General features: G+C 36.7%; 1 protein-coding gene across 1 annotated transcript in view; it reads right to left on the reverse strand.

Moving 5' to 3' along the window:
- Positions 1 to 22615, reverse strand: part of BABAM2 (BRISC and BRCA1 A complex member 2) — a 397283-nt gene that overhangs the window by 345674 nt on the left and 28994 nt on the right. Inside the window, exon 3 of the mRNA XM_077774132.1 lies at positions 11613 to 11689. Within this exon, the coding sequence (XP_077630258.1) occupies positions 11613 to 11689 (77 nt within the window). The remainder of the gene's footprint in view (positions 1 to 11612; positions 11690 to 22615) is intronic.

Here is a 22615-nt window from a genome sequence, read left to right on the forward strand (position 1 = left end):
AGAGATGGCAACTTTCTCAAACTGATAGAGGGAAACTACAGTTGACAATTATGCTTAATGATGAAACACTAAACACCTTCCCCTTAGGACTGGAAATAAGGCAAGAATATCTGATTTCATCACTTCTACTCAAACACTGTGCTGCAGAGCCCATTCGGTGCAATAAAGTAAGGATAAGAAATATAAATCCGACAGACTAGAAAGAAGGAAGCACAATTCTTTTTCACATGCGATATGTTTTTGAAGAAAATACATAAGGAGACTAAACAAAAGTTACTAGAACTTATGGGGTGCCTGGGTGGCTCAGTCACTTAGGCGTCTGACCTCGGCTCAGGACATGATCTCACTGTCGTGGGTTCGTGCCCCACGTCAGGCTCTGTGGTGACAGCTAGCTCAGAGCCTGGAGCCTGCTTCAGATTCTGTATCTCCCTCTCTCTCTGACTCTCCCCTGCTCACGCTGTCTCTCTCTCTCCACACACACACACACACAAACACACAAATAAATAAAAACATTTTTAAAAAGTTACTACAACTAGTAAGTGAACTGAAGGATGCAGAAGCATACGAGGTCAAGGTACTAAGATCAATGATACTTCATGAGATTAACAACGAAGAATTAGATAAAGTTCAAAAAATCTATATATACGCTATAAATTAGCCTCAAAAATATGAAATACTTTGAGGTAAATTTAAGAAAATTTGTCAAGACCTGTTCACAAAAAAACTCCAAGATGCTGGAAGAAATTAAAGAAGACCTAATAATGGGGAGGCTACCATTTTCACCTCCTGGAACACTTGATAGTAAGATGTGAATTCTCTACAAACTGATCCGCAGATTGAATGCAATTGCAAGCAGGACTTCTGCAGACCTCTGACAAGCTGATTCTAAAACTTCTATGGATATACTAAGGGCATAGAATAGCCAAAAAAGCTTTGAAAAAATAAATTATAGGACTTATACTAACTAATTTAAAGATTTACTATGATAATCAAGGTGGCATTATAGTCACATGAGGAGAGACATCTCATTGGAATACAATATGAAATCCAGAAACAGACTCATACTCAAATGGTTAATGAACATACTTGTGGTCAAAATTAAGTCAAAATAGATCATAGACCAAAATGTCAACGGTAAAAATATAAAACTTCCAGGATAAAATCTTCAAGATCTTCAGGTAGGAAAACATTTCTTGGTAAAAAAGTCAAAAGCATAAGCTATAAAAGAAAAAACCGTCAAACTGGACTTAATCAATATTAAAAACTTCTGTTCTTGGAATGATGTCATTAAGAAAATAAAAAGGGAGAAAATACTGACAAAATAACAAACAACATTTTTTGAGACTATATAAAGACTATACCTGTAACTCAACAAAAAGCCCGACAATCCAATCAAAACGTTGAGCAAAAGATGTGAATAGGTATTTCATAACAAAAGATATACGGATAGCCAATAAGCACATAAAAATGCAAATTAAAACCACAATGTACGCATCCACTAGAAGGGATATAACTAAAAATAAGAACACCACCAAATGTGGGCAAAAATAATGAGTAACTAGACTGCTCATAAATTGCTAATAGGAATGTAAAACAGTACAACCACTTTGGAAAACAGTTTAGCAATGAACGACTTATGAACATACACTTAGCTCACAATACCACACCACCACCCCTACGTATGTACCCAAGAAAATCAAGACATATCTCCACAAAAGACACGCACAAAAATATGACAGCAGCTTGATTCATAACAGTCAAACCCTGGAAACTCAAATGCCCTTCTAAGATGAATGAATACAAAAACCTGTGGCACTTGTATGGACACAATGCAATACTAGGCAGCAATAAGAGAAACTAAGTACTGATACAAGGAAAAATATGGATGAGTCTCCAAACATTATGCTCAGTGAAAGAAGCCATATACCAAAAACTACATAGTATACGATTCTATTTCCATGAAATTCTAAAACAGGAACAACTGGTTTACGGTGTCAGAGAGAAGGCTCAGGGATTGCAGGGATGGTTGGGGAGGTGTTCTTTATCTTGGGGGGATGGAAATGTTCTGCATCTGACTATGGTTTAGTTACTCGAGTATTTACAAGTGACAGAATGTACTGAACTGTGCGTACATTATATGTGAATTATACCCCAATAAAGTTAATATTTTAAAAAGGAATATACATTTACACCACAGAGTTACCATGTGATTAAATGATATCATGTATATAAATAAGCCACAAAATAAATGCTCTACAAAATAAATGCTCAGTAAGTTATTTTAACAATTCTATCAGCTATTTTTTTAATAAACTATAACCAGAAATTTTTCTAACATTCCATGAATTCCAAGAAAATAAGATGTTCTGAAATACCAGGACAAACGAATCCTCAAAATCTAAGGGAGAGATAACGTCTAATCCACAAAATTAGCACTTCTTACTTGCCTTTCATGAGCATTTTTTAGAACATTCACTACATCAAAGGTGACCTGCCTCCCTAATTAGCCTCTAAAAATACCCTGAATGCTAGATAATAATAATCTTTAAGTAAATGAATCTTTTAAAAAGATAAAAATAAAAGTAAAATGAACTAGGCTACCAAGGAAAATTATAATGCCCCTCAGCATGATACAAAATACTAAGTCCCTGGACAGAGTGTCCAACTTTTTACTTAACTCAACTGTTAACAAGTCAGAGTGAAAATGGTTAAGGCCTTCCCTCCCTGCAGGTGATCTTGGAGGCAAGAAGAGAGGTGGCCAAGGAAACTCACAGACAGCGCACCCAGTAGAGTAGCAGATTTGCGTATGCACGTGAAGAACCAAATACGCCAAAGAAACAGTCAGGATGCTTTATTACTTCCTTGGTCCATCCTACTAAAGCCAAACGCTGTGAACAAAAGCTGAAACTGGAAAGGGGAGGTATTTGAGAAGTTCAATGAGCAAATCGGTTGTATAGGCTCTTGATTGAGTGCCAACGAGGAGGTAGAGAGAGGCAGGAATGTGACAGTCTTGAATGCCAGGCTGAGGGATTCTGTCACTAAAATACAGAAGGCGAGGAGGACAGGGTTAGCACAGAAAGATTTCTCAGTTAACATTTTCCGAACCGATTATATATGTTTGACAATAATAACTGTCAAAAAGAGGGACACCTGGTTGCTCAGTCAGTTAAGCATCCAACTCTTGGTTTCAGCTCAGGTCACTATCTCACAGTTGGTGGGTTTGAGCCCCAAGGCAGGCACAGAGCCTGCTTGGGATCCTCTCTCTCCCTCTCTCTGCCCCTCCCCAGTTCATACACTCTCTGTCTCGCACACACGTGAGGGTGCTCAAAATAAATAAATAAACTTAAAAAAAAAAAAAAACAATGTAAGAAAGAAATCACACTGCCATCCAACAAAAGGGCCAACAGCTACAGCCACCGCAGCCAGTTTATGGATCTACTGGTAACAATTCAAAATACAAGGTATAGTAACAAACCAAACAAAGCGCAAAATTCTTACAGATAAGATTCAATCAACAGGACCTAAATCTCTTGTTCAACAGGCGCAACATCTGCCACAATACCGCTGGGACCTTCAGGTGCTACCTCTCTGGTGTTCAGTTTCTGTTTGGCAGCCATCAGTGTCAGGACCCGGAGAGTCTCTACCCAGTGCTGCATAAGAAAGATCATACAGGATGAAGAGCAGGAAAGAAAGGGCATCCTGAGTTTACAGCGCAGCTGGCTACAAAGCAGTATGTAACAGACCTGAGCTGCAAGAAGCGCTGTGTAAATGCTCGCACATGCAAGCCACTTAAAGGGATGGAATAAAAAATGAAGTTGAGTTTCAAGATCCAGTAAAGGAGAAGTTCTGGAACACTATTTGCCACGTGTCTGCAAGAATCTTTGTATATGTTTCACCACTGTTTAATAAAACATTCCACTGAAAAAGCAGTTTAAGGTTCCTTTCATTTTATTGCAATCATTCCCCCAAAACTACATATCTAAATTCAGTGATGCTAAATCAAAGCCTTGGAAATGAGCAGTCCTTTGACAATGTTCCTCTGAGGACATGGGAGAGAATGGAGTATCCAAATCATAATCTTTTTTTTTTTTCCTCACTTTTTTCCTCTGAAAATAAGGATTCTTCCCTGGGAAAGTCTTTCCACTTCAAAACCTTTGGAGGTAATTTTTTGGCATGACTTCTTCACTCTGTTGCAAATGGCTTTGAAATGTTCATCATTCCTCTCAAATGATAAACAACTGTACTGCTCCGATTGTTAAAGACAAAAGGAAAATGTCTATAATTTCATTTGGAACCTCTTTAGAACAATTCCTGTAACGGTGTAACTGATGCCTCTCTGGGTACCTACCCAGCTCATGCTTACCTTGTGCTATAACTGTCCGCTGGTAACCATCACCCAGATCTCTTGGCCAAACCACTGGGTCAAGAGTGGGCACTCGGTCCAAGCTGCCCATCAGACCCTCCCTCCCAGGAATTTAGACTCAAAGACCACAGGCTATCTCTGGTGGCCCCGAACTGAGTCACCACACAGGGGCTCAGCCCTTTCTACTCAATGTGAGGGGAAACAGAGAAATCTTGGGAAAAAGAATAAAGTGAATATAATGACAATAGACTCTGTTGCAGGAGAGACAGAAAGACAAAAAGGACAGATGCCAACTGCCTCTACAGTGTCTACCTCTTGCTAGTCCCAGGTTCCAGCCTCTCTGAGGCCTGGGCTGTGTGTGCTTCCTGCCCTTGGGCACCATGGAATTCATTTAATCCCTCATAAAAGCAAACACACTCTATGTTTCTTTCAACAAGTTTCTTATAACCAAACAGTCCCTGATGAAGAAAAAATTGTTAGTATGAAAAATAGAAATTTTAAACAAAAGATAATTTCATATTTGAAACCAATGCTAGCAAACAGTTTAATTTACTGGCCACAGACTTGTTCAATATACTTAAAATGTTTCAGTAATCTCTTTATATAGTTACATAAGTAACTCGTAAAAATGAGAATACTTCAAAGTTCTCTCACTTCTTCATCAAACCTCACCACGGCCAGATCCAAAGAATGAACACAGTTAATGCGTTCCACTAACATCTATTAAATGAGCCCCTCTAAATGCCAGGCAATAAGCTAGGAAATGGAAATAAAATAGCAAAACAGCCTCCCTCCCTGCCCTATTTATTGGGTCCACAAAAACACAAACACAGTAATTTCTTCAAGAGTGTTAAACAGAGTGACTAGTGCTGCTATATTTACAAATAATGTGTTTATATGAAGCTCATTGATCTTCCTCTGAGTTCTGTTCTAACTGGTAGATTTTCACTCAGTTTAGTGGCATCATCCTAGACCTTAACCTATATTTTATTTAACAGTCTAGATCACTGAAGATTTCACTTTTCCAATCCTGTTTAAGTACCAGTTGTCTCTTCTACAATTGTGAAATTCAAGGACTTCTCTTTGATTCAGACATCTTTTGATATCTTGCATGAGAATCTTACACAAACTGGCAACTCTTTCCCTGCCCAACAGTTGTCTCTTCACATTAAAAGAGCTAAAGAAACAAGAACACCACTCCTAATGTACTGTAAGCTTCTGGCCTTTTTTATTTCAATGATTTAATTTTGAATGTGGGTAATTCTGTAGGAATCCATTCATAAATTCATGGGAGAAATATGTCCTCTCTCTTGTCTTTCATTCTCATTATCGTTAACTGCAGTTTCCTTTGTTCAAAGAGGAAACATTTCTACAATAACTGTTTTCTAATATATAAAATATTCTGAAATATAAATTTGAGTTACATGTTTTTTTCATTAATCTACTTTGCGGACGAAGTGAAATATATAAAGACAAAACCCAAATCTACAGAGTACTCTATTATCCTCCCTTTACTCTGAATTGTTAAGAGCACTGCTCCAATTTAAAAATTCCTTGTATAATCAATAACTTCTAAAGACTGAGTTTCTGTTGGCAAAAGACGGATACAAGTGACAGAATGCCACATTCTTTATAACACAGTACTTCAACCAATAAAAATCTAAACAGCAAGCTTAATTCATGCATGCATGCATGCATGCATTTACTCCATTCCTTCAACAAATATTGAACTGAGTATCTTTACCATGCTGGGGCCTAGAGATTTCATTTAATAAACAAAACTGATGCCCATCTCTAACTTCACTGAACTTAAAGTTACAAAATAAAATTACTAGAAGCTCCAAATACCTCGATTCAGCCTTGGTTAAAATTATAGTTGAAACCACCCACTACAAGTTGTCAATAGGATTTAATGAGAAACTTTAGATAAAGTTGTTTACACAAATGGCTTTGAGACTGTAAAGCCCTGGGTTAGCCATTACCCTGTGCTTAGAAAGATAAAGGTAAAAGTTAAAAAATATTTATTTAGTAGTTACCATAGAATACTAAATCTATACTTATTTGTCTCTCGCTGCCACAAAATTAAGTTTCATTCTGGATCTGTTTCCTAAACAAGGCAAAGAGCTTTTCTGTTTGCAATGACAGTTATTTTCCAAGGATTGTTAAACTACGTAACTCTTCAATGGCGTATATTTGTTCTAGAAAACTGCATTTGTTAAAATATTGGTTGTACAGAGTAAGAGTTAATTATGTAAAGGTTAATACTGCGTTGGTTATAGAAAGCAGAATTCAGTCACAGGTCTTGTGATAACTAACCACTGTGACCTTACTGATCTTGCATATATCTGAGGTCATAAAAACTGATGAAGCAAAAACATATGTAGAAAGCGTTGCTTTGCCAGGTTTTTTAAAAGTAAAATGAAGGAGTTAAAAAAAAGAAAGAAAAGAAAAAGGAGTCTAACATTAATTTTAAACCAATGCAAAATCTTAGTGTTCTCCAAGAGGGAAAAAGATTCTTTGTAAATTCATGATTTGCTTCAAATGACTTACCCTTTTACAGTAAATTTGGTTGATGCAGTAAATTATCTATTTCCATAAACGTCAAAGCACACACAGAATAAACCTATACTAATTATCGAGATTAATAAAATTATCTAAGTGTTCTACATTACTACTACTACCAACACATCATGTCTCAACAAACTCCTCTCAGAAACATTTTATATTAAAAAAAACTCGAAATAATTAACTTTAAAATATTGTAATTTTAAAGTAAGTACAGTCACAAAGACTTTTTTCATTTTTTAAATGTATTTATTTTAATTGAAGTTAGTTAACTTACAGTGTAGTATTAATTTCAGAAGTAGAAACCAATGATTCATCACTTACATACAACATCCAGTGCTCATTCCACCAAGCGCCCTCCAGCAACCCTCTGTTCTCTGTATTTAAGAGTCTCTTATGGTTTGCCTCCCTCTCTGTTTTTATCTTATTTTTCCTTCCCTTCCCCTATGTTCATCTGTTTTGTAGAAAGACACTTTAAATAACTATCGTCTAAATATTATACAAACTAAGGAAAGTAAAATAACCTTGCTATGTAATCACTGACACGAACAAATTTATGTGGGTAGATTCACAGAACACTAGTCCGGTAAAGATGGTTCTGCTGATCATCACTTAAGTTTTAACTATCTCCAAGGGTTTGTTTTGATTTTCTTCGTGTAAATTTTTCCATTTTTATACTGTCAGAGCACAGTGACTTATGTTTCATAATTTATGTCGTTGATTTATTTTTGACAATTCTATCACATTTTCAACAGCTATCAAAAAAATGATTTCCATCTGGAAATTTTAAAAGGTTTATAGTTTGGCTTCCATACTGAAGCACTGTGGTACCTCAAAGTGTGCCGCTTTTCAAGTTTAAAAGATAATTTTTTTTAAGCAAGGGATTCTAACATTAGCTTAATCATAAGACCCACATCCTTCAGAAAGCCTTCCTAAATAATATCAAGAATTTCAGAAGAAAAAAAACTTGTTCTTCAAATTCAATGAACTTTTATAAATATAGTTCATAATCAACTGTCTTTCCCTTCTATTTGGCTGTGGGCTGTTTTAGGCTAGAACCTTGACTCACCTTAATGTGGAAGAACCTCAATACACAAGTTCATTTTTTATTCAACTATTACAGAGCAATCTATGGCCTAAATTAAGTCCCTAGTACATAATGATTATATAGAGCCAGTAGCTTAACAGGACATAATTAACTTATATTGGGTATTCCAGTCCAAATACCCTAATCATCAATATTATAAGAAATTTCCTGGGAAAATCTTATAGTAATGAAAGGGTATAAATTAGTAAATGCTTCCTAATATAAACTCATACAGCCAGTAAGTTCCATTGTTTTTGCCTCAAGACTGTGGACTAACCACACACATTTATTTCTTCTCCCTTCTAAGACCCACCCTTCCATTAAATGATAATGAAACACAGAAAATAAGAATTCAAAACAACATTAAGTGAACAGGAAGGGAAGAGAATAGCAATGAGTAGACAAACAATTTCCACAAATTCCTAGAAGACAGAATGCAGATGGAAGAGTAGCAATTGATGAGACAAGGCCGAGAAAGCTTTCACTGCAGTAATGTGAGGAAGAAGCCACTGGTGAGGGGGAAGCCCTCTGTCCTGGTGAACCCATAAAAACTTGTAGTCATCTGGGGTGAGGAAAGGGAAAAATGAAAACTGGGGCTTAAAATGGGGAAATTAACTACAAACTCCATGAGGAAGAGTCTATGATTCCCACTACCCAAAACTGGTATGGTGGCCAGATGTATATGCCCCCCCTTGAAAAAAGATAGGGAATTTTCTAAAGAAACAGGATGATTTGGGGGAGAGCCAGAACAGCTGAACTCCATAATAAGACACACAGGACTTTCTCATACTAACAGCTAGTCCATCACTAATCCACCACTCAGTAAGCTCGGTTAACCCATAAAGAAGTCCTAATCAATGTTTTACTGTCTGTCATAAATATAAATAGACAACTGAAACTCATCTTTTATTTAAGGAAAGACTCCAGAACAGTAAAGAGGGGGAAAAGATGATAAACAAACAAAAATACAATCCCGGGGGAAAATTTAAATAATTAAGAAAGCTTTTAAAAAATCCACATTCTTTGAAAGCTTTCAAGATGCCGTATTCATAGAATAAGAACAAAATGTTGTGAAAGAAGAACAGAGAGCAAAAGTAAGAAAGAGCTCTTCAAAATTAAGATACCAAATTATGACTATGGTAAATAAACATGATCAGAAGGGCTACAGGAAATGGAGGAGAGAGAGGAGTGAAAACTGAGTATTCCTAGTTTTCACTTCCTAATACCTTCCTAAGCAAGGTATTTGACTGTGTTCAAGCAATCCTGTTTTAATTCTACAAAACTAGAATTTTCAATACACAGACTACAATACAAGGTCAAATCCAAGAGAATGATACAGGCAAATCCCACAGTGATAACTGTACAGAAGCATTCAAGCAATTTATAAATAAAGCACAGAAGACAACTCTAGGTTTAGAATAAATGATAAGTTATTCATTTTGACAACTCAAAAGGAAAAGAATACAATACCTGGGAGGTGAAAGAAGAGGCGTGGAGGGAAGGGCGGGAGCTAATACCTTCACCTCACAAAGTGGGGACCCAAGACACTCTCTATGGTCAGTGGGAAAGTAAATAAATGTATACCAAGTAGCTGTCACGAGTGCACGGAGATGGGGCTAACTGCGTGCCAGGCACTTACTACGAATGTTTTAGGGGCTGTTCATTTAGCTGTGCCATACAATGCTTTCGGCGGTCCTTAAAAAAGAAAGGGAAAATGTTCAAGCTACAGCGTAACCAACACAGGAGCCAATAGTGATGATGTAACTGCACTGAAGAGGAAGAAAGAGAAAGATACAGCATTCAGCAAAGACAGGCCAATGCTTCATGTATCAGAGCACAGAGTCCAAAGATAATAATATTTAAAATTGGTAAGTCAAGAAACAAAGGCATAAACATTATTTAGATATATGGAGAACACCCCCAGAACTACATACTGAAACAATTTAAAAAAGAAAATGTAAGTGGCTCCCTTAGGAAACAGGATTGGGCTTGGGAAGAAACCTAACAGAGGACTACAGCTTTCACGTGTAAAAAATTCTGAACTTTTTTACATTTTTAACAACGTGAGTAATTTAGTTTGATCATTTCTTTTAAATTTAGTTAATAATTTTTCAAGAACAATCTAGAATGTCCCACTACCTCAGGCAGGTGAAATTCTTATGTATTTTAATGGTTTCCAGAGAATGATCTAATAATAATGCCAGGTTAACAAGTCAGCATGTCCTACATTTTTCACTTAATGTTGCATCTGTGATGCTACAGAATATTAAGATGTAGCCCCTGTTGGCCTGTAACTTAAAAAGAGTCCACAAGGCACTATTTACTCATCTGTCCCATCTTTAACATTTATGTTCTTTATTCTTCTGTTTAAGACCAAAGAGACTTCAATGCCCTGTTTACCACAAGAATAGGCTCAAGAGAGAAAATTCCTGATGAGACTGGGACTAACCCACCAAAGCCCCCATCATCTCCACGCTGCACTAGAACGTCAGCACTGGTAATAACAGCAGAGAAGGGCTGATACAACATAAGCAGATGTTGTAGACAGTGGACTAAACCCAACAACAGGTCTTGCCTACTCTTCATCAAGGTCACAAATCAGTAGTCGAAGAGCTCCAGCCAGACCCCATGCACATTTGGTTTGACCTGCTTCGTGTTGGCCCACACTACGTTTCTAATTTTTGAAAAAGTCATTGGGATCCTAAAATGAAAGAATTTATATAAAAGTTCAGATTTCCTCTCAATAGAGGCAGTCCCATCAAAACAGGGTAGCTGTGCCCCAATTTGCCACACCTAGCCTGCTCCTCTCATTTCTGTTACTAGTCTGGCCGTGGTAGCCATTTGCATTTCCAACCCTTGCTGTATCAGAGGTAACCTGTTGACAATCCTAACCTATGCCAAGAGTCTCTGAGGTAGGACTCTTATGCTCAGGTGGCATTCAGGAGTATATCAGCAACACTTGGTTCTTGGCACCCATAGTTCCAGAAGGGAGTTAACAGCCATTCCTACCTAATAGTCAGGTCTTATACAGCAATGGACTCTCTTTGTTTGGGAATTACATAAGCTCTGTCGATGGGGGAAAAAGAATACAAGAATTACTACACAGACCTAAAAATTAAGAATTTCGGTATATGCCTATTTGACCACAGATTATTCCCTACCAACTGCCTTACTTTGAATAGAACTTGGATTAAAAGACAAATTTTTAAAAGTGGTAAATCCTAGGGGCACCTGGGTGGCATTGGTGATATAGTGGTGAGCATAGCTGCCTTCCTAGGGGCACCTGGGTGGCTCAGTCAATTAAGCATCTGACTTCGGCTCAGGTCGTGATCTCACAGCACGTGAGTTTGAGTCCTATGTCGGGCTCTGTGCTGACAGAGCCTGGAGCCTGCTTTGGATTCTGTGTCTCCCTCTCTCTCTGCCCCTCCCCTGCTCACAGTCTGTCTCTCAACAATAAATAATAAACATTAAAAAAAAAATTTTAAGTGGTAAATCCTAGTGATAATACCTAATAGCCAGAAATAAAAACTGAAACACAAAGTCTGATAACTAGCACTGTAATGTACATTTTCAATAAAATAGGCATCATTTACTTACATTTTAATGTCTCTCCAGCATACGGTATGTGCAGTTTAAATCGGTCACAGTTAGGTCCAGGAGTCAATGAGGTGCAGCTTTAAAAAAAAGAGAGAGAGAGAGAAGATTTTAAAAAAAAAAAAAAACTCACATGTTTATGGTATTTAATAAAGTAAATTAAAAAGTGATCCTTATAGAGAAAAGATTAAAGCACTGGCTTATAAAACAAAAAAATAAAAGCCCTCGATGGTCATCGAGGCCAAGAGAGAAAGACCGGACTTAAATGATCCATTTATCTCACAATAGAACTTATATGCCTTCTTTTTTTTTTCTTAATTTTTTTTAACATGTATTTATTTTTGAGAGAGAGAGAGAGACAGAGCATGAGGTACGGGCAGAGAGAGAGGGAGATGCAGAATCTAAAGTAGGCTCCAGGCTCTGAGCTAACAGCACAGAGCCTGAAGCAGGGCTCAAACCCACGAACTGTGAGATCATGACCTGAGCCGAAGTCAGATGCTCAACTGACAGAGCCACCCAGGTGCCCCAGAATTTACATGCCTTCTAACAACAAACGCCAATAAAGCTCAAGTGAGTATATCTGGACTTTTAAACTAGGTGTTATCATCCCAAACAGGTCTGTAGTCTTTGATGCCAAGAATTGTAAAGAAGAGTCGTTTTATGGACAGATTTTAAATATAGACTCTTAGCTTTCACCCAGTACTAAAAAGAGCCCACATCTGGCCTTTTTTCCTGATACCAGGTCATTTCCTCTTTCTCTCTGAAGGGAAGGTGCTTCCTCTAGATCTGGCACCCCCTTGTCTTCCATCTACGGTGGGGCACAAGGCACTGCCCTCAGTTTCAGATAAAATGCAAATTTAAAATGGGGTGAATCGGTCACTCAGGTGTTTGGTTTCTTTTCAATCTATTACTTCACAAAGTTAAACAATATTCTTTGTTCTTTAAACAAGCTTACAAAATATCGTTCCTGATCTCACAAGTCCTAACTTCAACGGCATAAGGGCCGAACTGGCTTCATTAATTAATACCAATTTGAAGTCAAGTAAGGAAATTATATGTCTTCATTTGATTTTAAAAACTGAGGTTTTTCAATTATAAAGTAAAGCAAAAAATACTAAGTTCCCTTCATAATTCCAAAACTGACTATGAGGCATCTCTGAAAAGAGTATTTTAAGGAATGGAAGCATTGTTGGAATTAATGTACACCTCCCTTGGATGGCCACTCTGAAGGCAACAGTCATTTGAAAATAAACTTTAGAAATGTGGACTCTAAAAAACTAACTCAGATCTCATATTAGATTTACCATAACTTTTTCCCAAAATGGAAAAAGAGTAAAGAACCAGACAGAAAGCTTAACTTAGATGTATTTTCACAAATCAATAGGCTGATTTTTCCTCTTATCTTTAAGGGACAACAAAAAACACCAGTTTATAAACTAAACAACAAAGCTGCACTAGTGATTGCAGAGTAACCTGATTTTAACTTCTTATAGGCTTTAAGAACACATTTTCCTTTACTGTTCAATATAAAAAAAATTCTTCAGGGCATATCTTATTAAAGGTACTAAAATATTTCCCTTATAGTATATCTTTTCTAGACCACAGCACAGCAGTTATTTGAAAACACTTACGGAAAACACATAAATTAAAGCATTACAAAATATAATCTAATGAGAGAAATGGCCCTGCAAACAACACTAAGAACTTCTTCTCTTGCATATGTTCCACGAACAATGCTTTAAAATTACTTTTTAATAAAAAATAAAATAAAATAAACACCATTCACAATCATGAATATCAAATTATCTACCTATCTTATACAGCTTAGCAACCGAAGTTATTAATAGCACAGGAAATTCTGAGGATTAATCTGATTCTAGTTTGTTTGAATAACTAGTCCTTCTTCAATGTGAAATTAGTTTCTCAATTGTTACATTCACTGTGGGGCCATGTTTTATATTATTTCCTCTATGCTTTAACTTGGGCTAAAACAGTGTTTTGTGCTCTGTCCCTCCTCCTTCCTCCCTTCCTATGTGAACAGCTTGGCTCCAGCCACCCTAGGGTGTTAAAAAGCACATTTCTCCACCTGAGTGATTCACTCGCTGGGGTTTTTTTTGTTTTTTGTTTTTTGTTTTTCACTTAGGTAAGATATACTGAGCGTTGTTCTATGTGTTAGGAATACAGGGTGCACAGACAGACAAGATCTACAGTCCCATGGAACTTAAATTCTGACAAAAGAAAAAGAAGTGATAAACAAGAGAGGAAGATATAAAGATGGTCCAAAATTGCTAAATGTTATGAAGGAAATAAAGTGATGTTGCAGGGAAACGGGGGCTACATTGCACTGGAAGACTGGGGAAGACCTCAGAGGAGGTGAAATCCGAAACCTGCAGAACGCCACGGGGCCACCAAGGCGAGTTCTGGGGCAGAGCACTCCAGGCAGAGGAAGCAGCTGGTGCAAAGGCGTGAAGGCAGGGATGAGCTGCATATATCTGGGGGAAGAAATCTTGGTATGTCTGGGCGATGCAGCTAGAGCAGAGTGAATGAGGGAGAGAACAGCAAAAGATTAGGACGGGGGTAAGCAAGGGACAGATCGCGCAGAGCCTTGTAGGTGGTGGCAATTAATTCAGGTTTTATTCCAAGCTCAAAGGAGGGTTTTAAGAAGAGTAAGATCATCTGATTCTGTGCTTTTTAAGAGATCACCCTGTCTACTTTATGGGGGAAAAGGCTGTAAAGAAGTCAACAGAAGCCAACAGGAGACCACTTCAGGAAAGAAAGATGATGGACACACTAGGGCTAGGGAAGCTGCGGTACCAATGGGAGGCATGGATTTACTGACTAGGGACGACTAGGTGACTAGTCGGAGAGGAGCCAAGATGCCGGAACAGCATGAAAGTCTTTTTTCTGTCTTGCATACATGAAAAATACAGCCAGATCAACACTAAGCCATCCTACACACTAGAAAACTGACTAGGGATGACTAGAAGGAGAGCAAGTTTAGGAAGAAGGGGAATCAAGAGTGTAGAGTGTGAGACAACAGCCAAATCGTATATGGAAACACAGCCCTAGTAACGGAGGGGCCAGCCAGTCCATAAGGGCCATGAAAACATCACAGAAAAGACAGAAGAAAAATTTGCCAAAACTCACTTTAGAGTGCTATATACTGTTGGAAAGATCACTTACTTGGAGTGGGGATGTGCGCAGGGGTCAAACTCCCCAAAGAGCATTCCCAAGTTAAAATGGCTAATTTCCAGTTAACTGCAGGGGTCCCGTTTTGCTGAGAGGAATATACAAATTTGGGGCCAAGAACTTAATTATTCAAGGCAACAGGGGAAAGACTAAGTTGCCATTAGCAGGCCTCTGTCTCAACAGTGCTCAGCTTCTCCAATGAAACACTGAGCAAATTATTTGTAATATCTGTTGTGCTCTATCTTCCATATTACCTAGGATCATCAGCTTTACGGGAAACAAGCCAAATGTCATGTTACCTGAAGGTTCTTTTAGAATTAAACTAAAAATATTTCCTCTTCTTAAATTACCTTGGTTTTGGTCATGTTATTTAATTTACTGTGAAATTTCAAATCACATTAAAGTAGGGCATTAGCTTTTCTGTTACTTAAAAAAGGGCATGAGTTAAAAAAAAAGATGGAAAAAACACATATGAACAGTATGCTTCCACTTATAGAAAAGACAGATCTATATGTATGTATGTCTATGCATACAAACAGATTTCAGAAGGAGAGTCACCAAATGTGGCAGGATTTGGAGTCATTTTTACAACTTTCTTTGACAACCTTTCTGCATTGTTTTGATTTTTGTGATGAACATGAACTATTTTATAATTACATAAGTATTTTTAAAGTTAAGTAGATTCTTTTTATATTTGAAAAACTGCCAGATAATCAACTGATGAGGACTCTTCAAGTAAAATATGTATGAAAGTCTTTATATTATGATATCACAAAACTTCACACTGCTAATATTTATTATCCCTTGCAGTTTCTCTGTGTCAGGTTTTGGGAACGGCCTGGTGAGGCAGCCCTGGTATAGGGATGCTGCAATCAGATGTCAGTAACAGATAACTAACACAGTGGAGAAGTTCATTCATCTCGAAAATCATTTCCTTTCAGGAATATGAAAAAGCTACTGGCTTCATTAAAATTCTATTTTTATAATGGCAACTTGTCCTAACAGTTAGATCTGAGGTTTAAAAACCAAAATTCCAGGGGTTCAGTCGGTTGAGTGACCTACTCTTGACTTGGGCTCAGATCATGATCTCACAGTTCTGTGGGTTCAAGCCCTGCGTTGGGCTCCATGCTGACAGCCTGCTTGGGATTCCCTCTCTCTGTCCCCCTCTCCCATGCTCGCTAGCTCGCTCTCTCTCCCCTTCTCTCTCAAAATAAATAAACTTTAAAAAAAAACAAGCAGTATTCCAAATTGAGTATCTTTTAATAATAAGATAATATGAAATCACTAAAAATTGTTGACAACAAAATATAATTTCAAATTTGTCCCTCAACTATATTTCCTGAGTGCTTACCATTTGTCAGGCACTGTGCTAAGTGCACAGAACTCAGCAGTAATGAGAACAACAACAAAAAAAATCTTGGCATTATATTGGGAAAAAAGTTTTTAGATGAAGAACTATGTTCTAAAAAATGTATCTTTTACTAAATTCTAATCACCTCAATATGCTGGGAATACACTATTTTAAAGTTTAACACATGGGAGAACAAAGGGAGTTAAACTACCACATTCTACAGAGTATGCATGTGGGAACTTTCAAGTGGGAATTCCTGAAAGCATCAGAGCAGGCAGAATAGTGCCTGTTACAGAACTCAGAGCCAGCTAACCACACATACAGTAAAATGCTAAGCATAATAACCCCCACGTACTCTCGTCCCTACCACCTCTTAGCTTACATCTAATCACATGACTCCCAAGATTATTATTTGTCCACTTTCCAATTGTGGTTTGTCTTCCCAACCAGGTGATAAGATTCTTGGTGCTAAAACTGTTCTATACTTTTTGTTTAAATGTCCTAGTATAGCATCTAGCACATGTGTACTAAGCATCCAGCATTTGATGACATTTTAGGATATACTTATCATCATAAACTAAACTCAGCAACTGTCATTTTACAGATGGTGACAGTGAAGCCCAAGGGTCTCACAGTTACTCAGTGAGTGCACTGGGACTGGAAAGCACTTCCAGAGCACTCTGGCCATATCTTAGTCTCCCTGACCCAGGCATCCTTCAATCATCTGTAAATCTCCAGCATCTAGCACTGGTGTCTAGGATGTGGATACTCCAACAACTATGTATGGAGATAAAGTTTTGCTGAATGAATCTATAAACTGACTCCCAGTTTTGTGCTGTTTTCATGTCAAAAACTAGTGATTTAACTGGAATTAAGAAGATACTCTTATCCTCACTTCTAAGATAAAAGTGTGATTATTTGTAAGAGGTCCTCCCTTTGAAGAGCTGTACATGTGACCCAGAATTTATATTTAAAGTCACTTCCTAAAATTACTCTATTTTCACAATAAACAGGGGCGCCTGGGTGGCTCAGTCGGTTAAGCGTCCGACTTCAGCTCAGGTCNTAAATAAATAATAACAACAAGCGCTAACATTTGTTGAGCATTTGCTATGTGGCAGGTACTATTCTAAATTCTTTAATTAGACTGAACTACTTAAACCCACAGCAACCTCCAGAGATAGATGCTATTATTACCTCCACTTTACAGATGAGGAAACTGAGGCACAGGGAAGATGCGTATCTTGCTAGTTAGGGACTGGATCCAAATCCAGGATGTTTGGCTCTGGAGCCCACTTCCTTAAACACCACTCCAAATCATCTCTCAATATTTAAAGGGGAAACCATCAGAATTAGTAAAAAATGTGAATTATAAATCTGTCAGTAAATGCCATCTTATTAAGTGCCTAAAATAATCAAAAGTAAAGGCTAAAAAACTGTTGCCAAAAACAGTGTTCTACCCTACCAGCTTTAGTGAAAAGAAAGTGATTTATCAGGAATAAGTATAAGAACTGTATACATGTAAATCAATGATACAAAAGAGGGAAAAGGACCTAACTGGATTTTAAAAGGCTCTACAATGGTAACACTCTTGACTTATTTAGCAAACTCTTTAAATGAACAGTGAAAGTAAATTTGGATTTGAATCCTCTTTGTTACTTGCTCATAGCTCCTGAGATCTGACTCAAATTATTAAGGTATCACTATAAACAGGAAAAGTTGGCAATTTCCCTACAGTTTATATGATTTTAGTGACAGCCAAGAATTAATCTGGGTTAACAAAGTTATACAAAGATATTCTACGACCTTGAAGACATTAGCATTTTTAAGATAATGCAAAATGTAAGTAAAATACATGCTTTGCAATATAACACTAACCCTATTATTTGATCTGCTTTCCGGGCGAAAAAAAGAATGATTTAAACCATTTCTACTCTCTAAGCCATCTAAAAAGAACAAAGTAGATGAGTCCAAGGTTCCTTCCCTGAGTCTGCGTCAGTTTCCTTTACAGTATTAATTTACCATTTGGCACGTTCTCCTACATGGCTTCCTGTTTTCTTGATAATGACGTTTGTGCTTAACCAACAATATTCAACATCAGCTGAGAAGGAAGTCTTCAGCTTTGGCAACCTAGAATCACAGGTGACTGTGAAATAAAATAGGCTCAAAGACCAATAACTGCTTGGTAAGTGACTCTCAAGTCACAACGCAGAGTGAATTCCTGGTAGCTCATATTCACCACCTCTTCATTATACAGAATTTATTTTCTCTGAATTAACTCTATCATCAATGATTCCATTCAGACCAAAGCAATTTCAAAATTATCATGGCTTACAGACTAAAAGGCAGCAGCAAAGAAGCTAGAAGACTCCCACACGCTATGTGAACACCTACTAAGTAATCTATAAAACAGGCATTTTATCCACAAAGGCATCTGACCTTCTGATTCACAGACTTTTACACCCTCATCCTTAAAAGGGAATTATGCGCCATCTAGTTGACTACATCAAAACCCACTAGGTCAAGCTGAGGCCTTTCTACAAGGAGACTCATGAATTAAAATTGGTAAAAGGCGGCAATAAAATTGCACTGAGATAGATTTTTTACAACATTCAAAAGAATGGCACTATTTGCTTAATGACATACGATGTTCTCGATAAACCACATATATCCTCTATGCCTCTAAAGCCTGAAATCTATTTCTAGGTCCTACTAGAAAGTGATGGATCCAGCTCTTAGCAGAGGATTCCAAAATGCCACCACCAAAATATGTGACTCAGATCCAAATGTTTTAAAAATTATAAAACTAAAATATTCAAAAAATACATGTATTTGCCAGTTCATGTGGCATCAATTGCTATTCCCAATTTACATGCTATATCTCCATTTATAAATGATAGACTTCAACTCTAAAGGAGGAAGTATTTTTAAAAGTTAGTAGGTGTTCCTTTAACAAAAATGTGGTTTAAATTACAATATGATTCCAGTAGGAATGATAGGCTCACACACTATTTTCAACAGAGAACTAGGAAGGGGGAAAATCTTAATATTCTGAGATGATGCTTTGCTCATTAATGTTCAACCTTTCTTTTCTATTCGGTGCTTTTAATTCACTCTGTTAACAGAATAAAAGAGAAAAATAATAGGATTATCTCAATTAGTGCTGGATAAGTATTTGATCAAATTAAACATCCATTCATGATTTTAAAAACTCTTGGCAAATAAGGACAAAAAATAACTTCCTTAATATGATAAAGGCCATCTACAGAAAAAAACACAACAATACTACATTTAATAACAAAATGCCATATTGTTCCCTTTGAGACAGAGAATGAGATGACACCCACTCTTACCACTTTAATTCAATATTGTACTGGCAGTCTTATCAAGTACAGAGTAGCACAGGGAAATCAGGGTATATATATTGGAAAGGAAGAAATAAAACTATATTTGCATGAAGATAATATGACCCTGCATACAGAAAACTTTTTAAACCTTTATAGGCATTATAGGAAATATGCGAGCTTATTAGCAAAGTTGCTAAACAAAGGACATACACAAAAATCAACTGTAGACTGTATATGTACATCTACACACCATCAACAACTGGTTAAAAAAATAAAAACTTTTAGAGAGATGCCATCAAAAGTAACATCAAACTATCAAGTATATATAAAATAAATGTCACAAAAGACGTGCAAGATCTTTATGTAGAAAATTATTAGTACAAGAAAATAAAATGAATAAACAAACACAGTTACGTCCATAAATTAAAGATTACATAACGAAAAGATGTCTGTTCTCCATTATTGATCTGGAACCTGAAAGGTAGATTTTAAAATGTAAATGGAATGCCAAGAATCAAGAATAGACCATATTCTCTTGAAGAAGAAAAACTTGATAGGATTATACACAATAGCCAAAAACTGGTAATAACCCAGTGTCAATCGAGACTGACAAATGGATAAACAAAATGTGACATAAACGTATAATGGGATATTATTCAATAGCCTTAAACAGGAAAGAAATTGATACATACTACAACATGGATAAACCTTGAAGATATTATGCTAAGTGAAATAAGCTGGTCACGAGAGGACAAATACTGTACAATTCCATCCATATGAGGTGCCTGGAGTTATCAAATTCAAAGAGACAGGAAGTGGAATGGTAGTAGTCAAGGACTGAAAGGAGGGCAGAAGTACACAGTATTTAAGGGGTACAGAGTTTCAATTCTGCAAGAGGAAAAGTACTGAAGATAGATGGTGATGGCTGCACAACAATGTAAATGCACTTAATGCTATGAATAGTACACTTAAAAATGGATAAAATTATGTAAACTGGTACAGCCACTCTGGAAAACAGTATGGAGGCTCCTCAAAAATTAAAAGTAAAACTGCCCTACGACTCAACAACTGCACTACTAGGTACTTATCCAAGGGATACAGGTATGCTGTTTCGAAGGGGTACATGCACCCCAATGTTTATAGCAGCACTACCGACAATAGCCAAAGTATGGAAAGAGCCTAAATGTCCATCAAAAGATGAATGGACAAAGATGATGTGGTGTATATACACAATGGAGTATTACTCAGAAGTCAAAAAGAATGAAATCTTGCCATCAGCAACTATGTAGATGGAACTCGAGGGTATTATGCTAAGCAAAATAAGTCAGTTGGAGAAAGACAAATATCATATGACTTCACTCATAGGAGGAACTTTAAGATACAGAACAGATGAACATAAGGGAAGGGAAGCAAAAATAATATAAAAACAGGGTGGAGGTCAAAACATAAGAGATTCTTAACTATGGAGAAAAAACAGAAGGTTACTGGAGGGATTGTGGGAGGGGGGAATGGGCTAAATGGGTAAGGGGCATTAAGGAATCTACTCCTGAAATCTTTATTGCACTATATGCTAACTAAATTGGATATAAATTTGAAAACAAATTAAATTTTTAAATAAATAGAAAAAATGGTTGAAATTATAAATTTTATATATATTTTACCACAGTAAGGAAAAAGCTTAATAGGAGAAATTGTTCTACTGGATATCAAAAATTATTATAAATCTTAGTAATTAAAATATTAATATTGACACAAAGACTAAGACAGAATGAGATGAGAGACAGATTCTCACACATCTGGATACTTAATTTATGACAGAGGCATCTCTGCACAGCAGTAAGAAAAGGAAATTGTTTTCAACAGATGGTGCTGAGTCAACTGGATATACTTATGGGAAAAATATGAAACCTGAGTCCTACCTCATACCATTGACAACATCAAGTCCAAGTGAACTGAAGCTCTGAATGGGAAAAGCAAAAGCAAAATATTTTTAGAAGATAATGGGGGAGGGTTAATTGGGTAAATAGAATATCTTCAAGAACTTGGTGGACAGGGATGCCTGTGGTTCAGTCAGGTAAGCATCCAACCTTGACTCAGGTTGTGATCTCACGATTCGTGAATTCAAGCCCCGCATTAGGCTCTGTGCTGACAACTCGGAGCCTGGACCCTACTTCAGATTGTGTCTCCCTCTCTCTCTGCCCCTCCCCAGCTCACATTCTGTCTCTCTCCCTCTCAAAAATAAAAAATAAACATTTTAAAAAAATAACTTGGTGGACAAAAATTCCCAAAATGTACTACTATGAAAGGAAAGATGGGTAATCGGATTATATTAATATTAGATTTTCTGTTCAACAATAACAACAAAAAAACCATTAAAGAGTGCAAGGACAAACCATAACATAACCATAATATTAGATTTTCTGTTCAAACAATAACAACAAAAAAACCATTAAGGAGTGAAAGGACAAACCAATATTTACAACATATAAAATTGATATTAAAATATATAAAGAACTCCTATAAATTTATAAGAAAAAGACATGTTAGTAGACCTGAAGGAATACTTCATAAAAAGGGATTCAAATGGCCAATAGACACGAAAAGGCACTTAACCTAATTAATCACTAGAGAAATGCAATTTAGATCTACAATGAGGCACCACAACACACCCATCAGATTTTAACCATCAGGGTGGTTAAAATCAGACCAACACTACCAAGTGGGATTGAAAACTGGTCTTATGGCATTGTGTATAACAGTCAATGTTGCACTTCCTTCATTAGTATCCACATATTTTTGCAAATTCTTTTTCAGGTATGACAGGTGAAAATACCCTATTACACGTAATACGAATCACTTTCACAATATTGCTTATTTATCTTATCTCATTCTTTTTCATTTTTATCGTATATGTTTTATAACATATAAATATATTTTATAATTAAGTATACACGTATTGAGGGTTCATAATTAAACTGAGGTGCATAATAGAAATAAGTTTACCGATCACTGCTATCAGAGTACAGAAAGGAATCTCTACTCCAACTATAAATCAGAAGACAAAAATCAAACCCATGAAAGTCAAATAAGCACAATTTAAATAACAACTCAAGACAACAATA

The sequence above is a fragment of the Crocuta crocuta genome, unplaced genomic scaffold (assembly GCF_008692635.1).
Source record: "Crocuta crocuta isolate KB4526 unplaced genomic scaffold, BGI_CrCroc_1.0 scaffold246, whole genome shotgun sequence".
Taxonomy (NCBI): domain Eukaryota; kingdom Metazoa; phylum Chordata; class Mammalia; order Carnivora; family Hyaenidae; genus Crocuta; species Crocuta crocuta.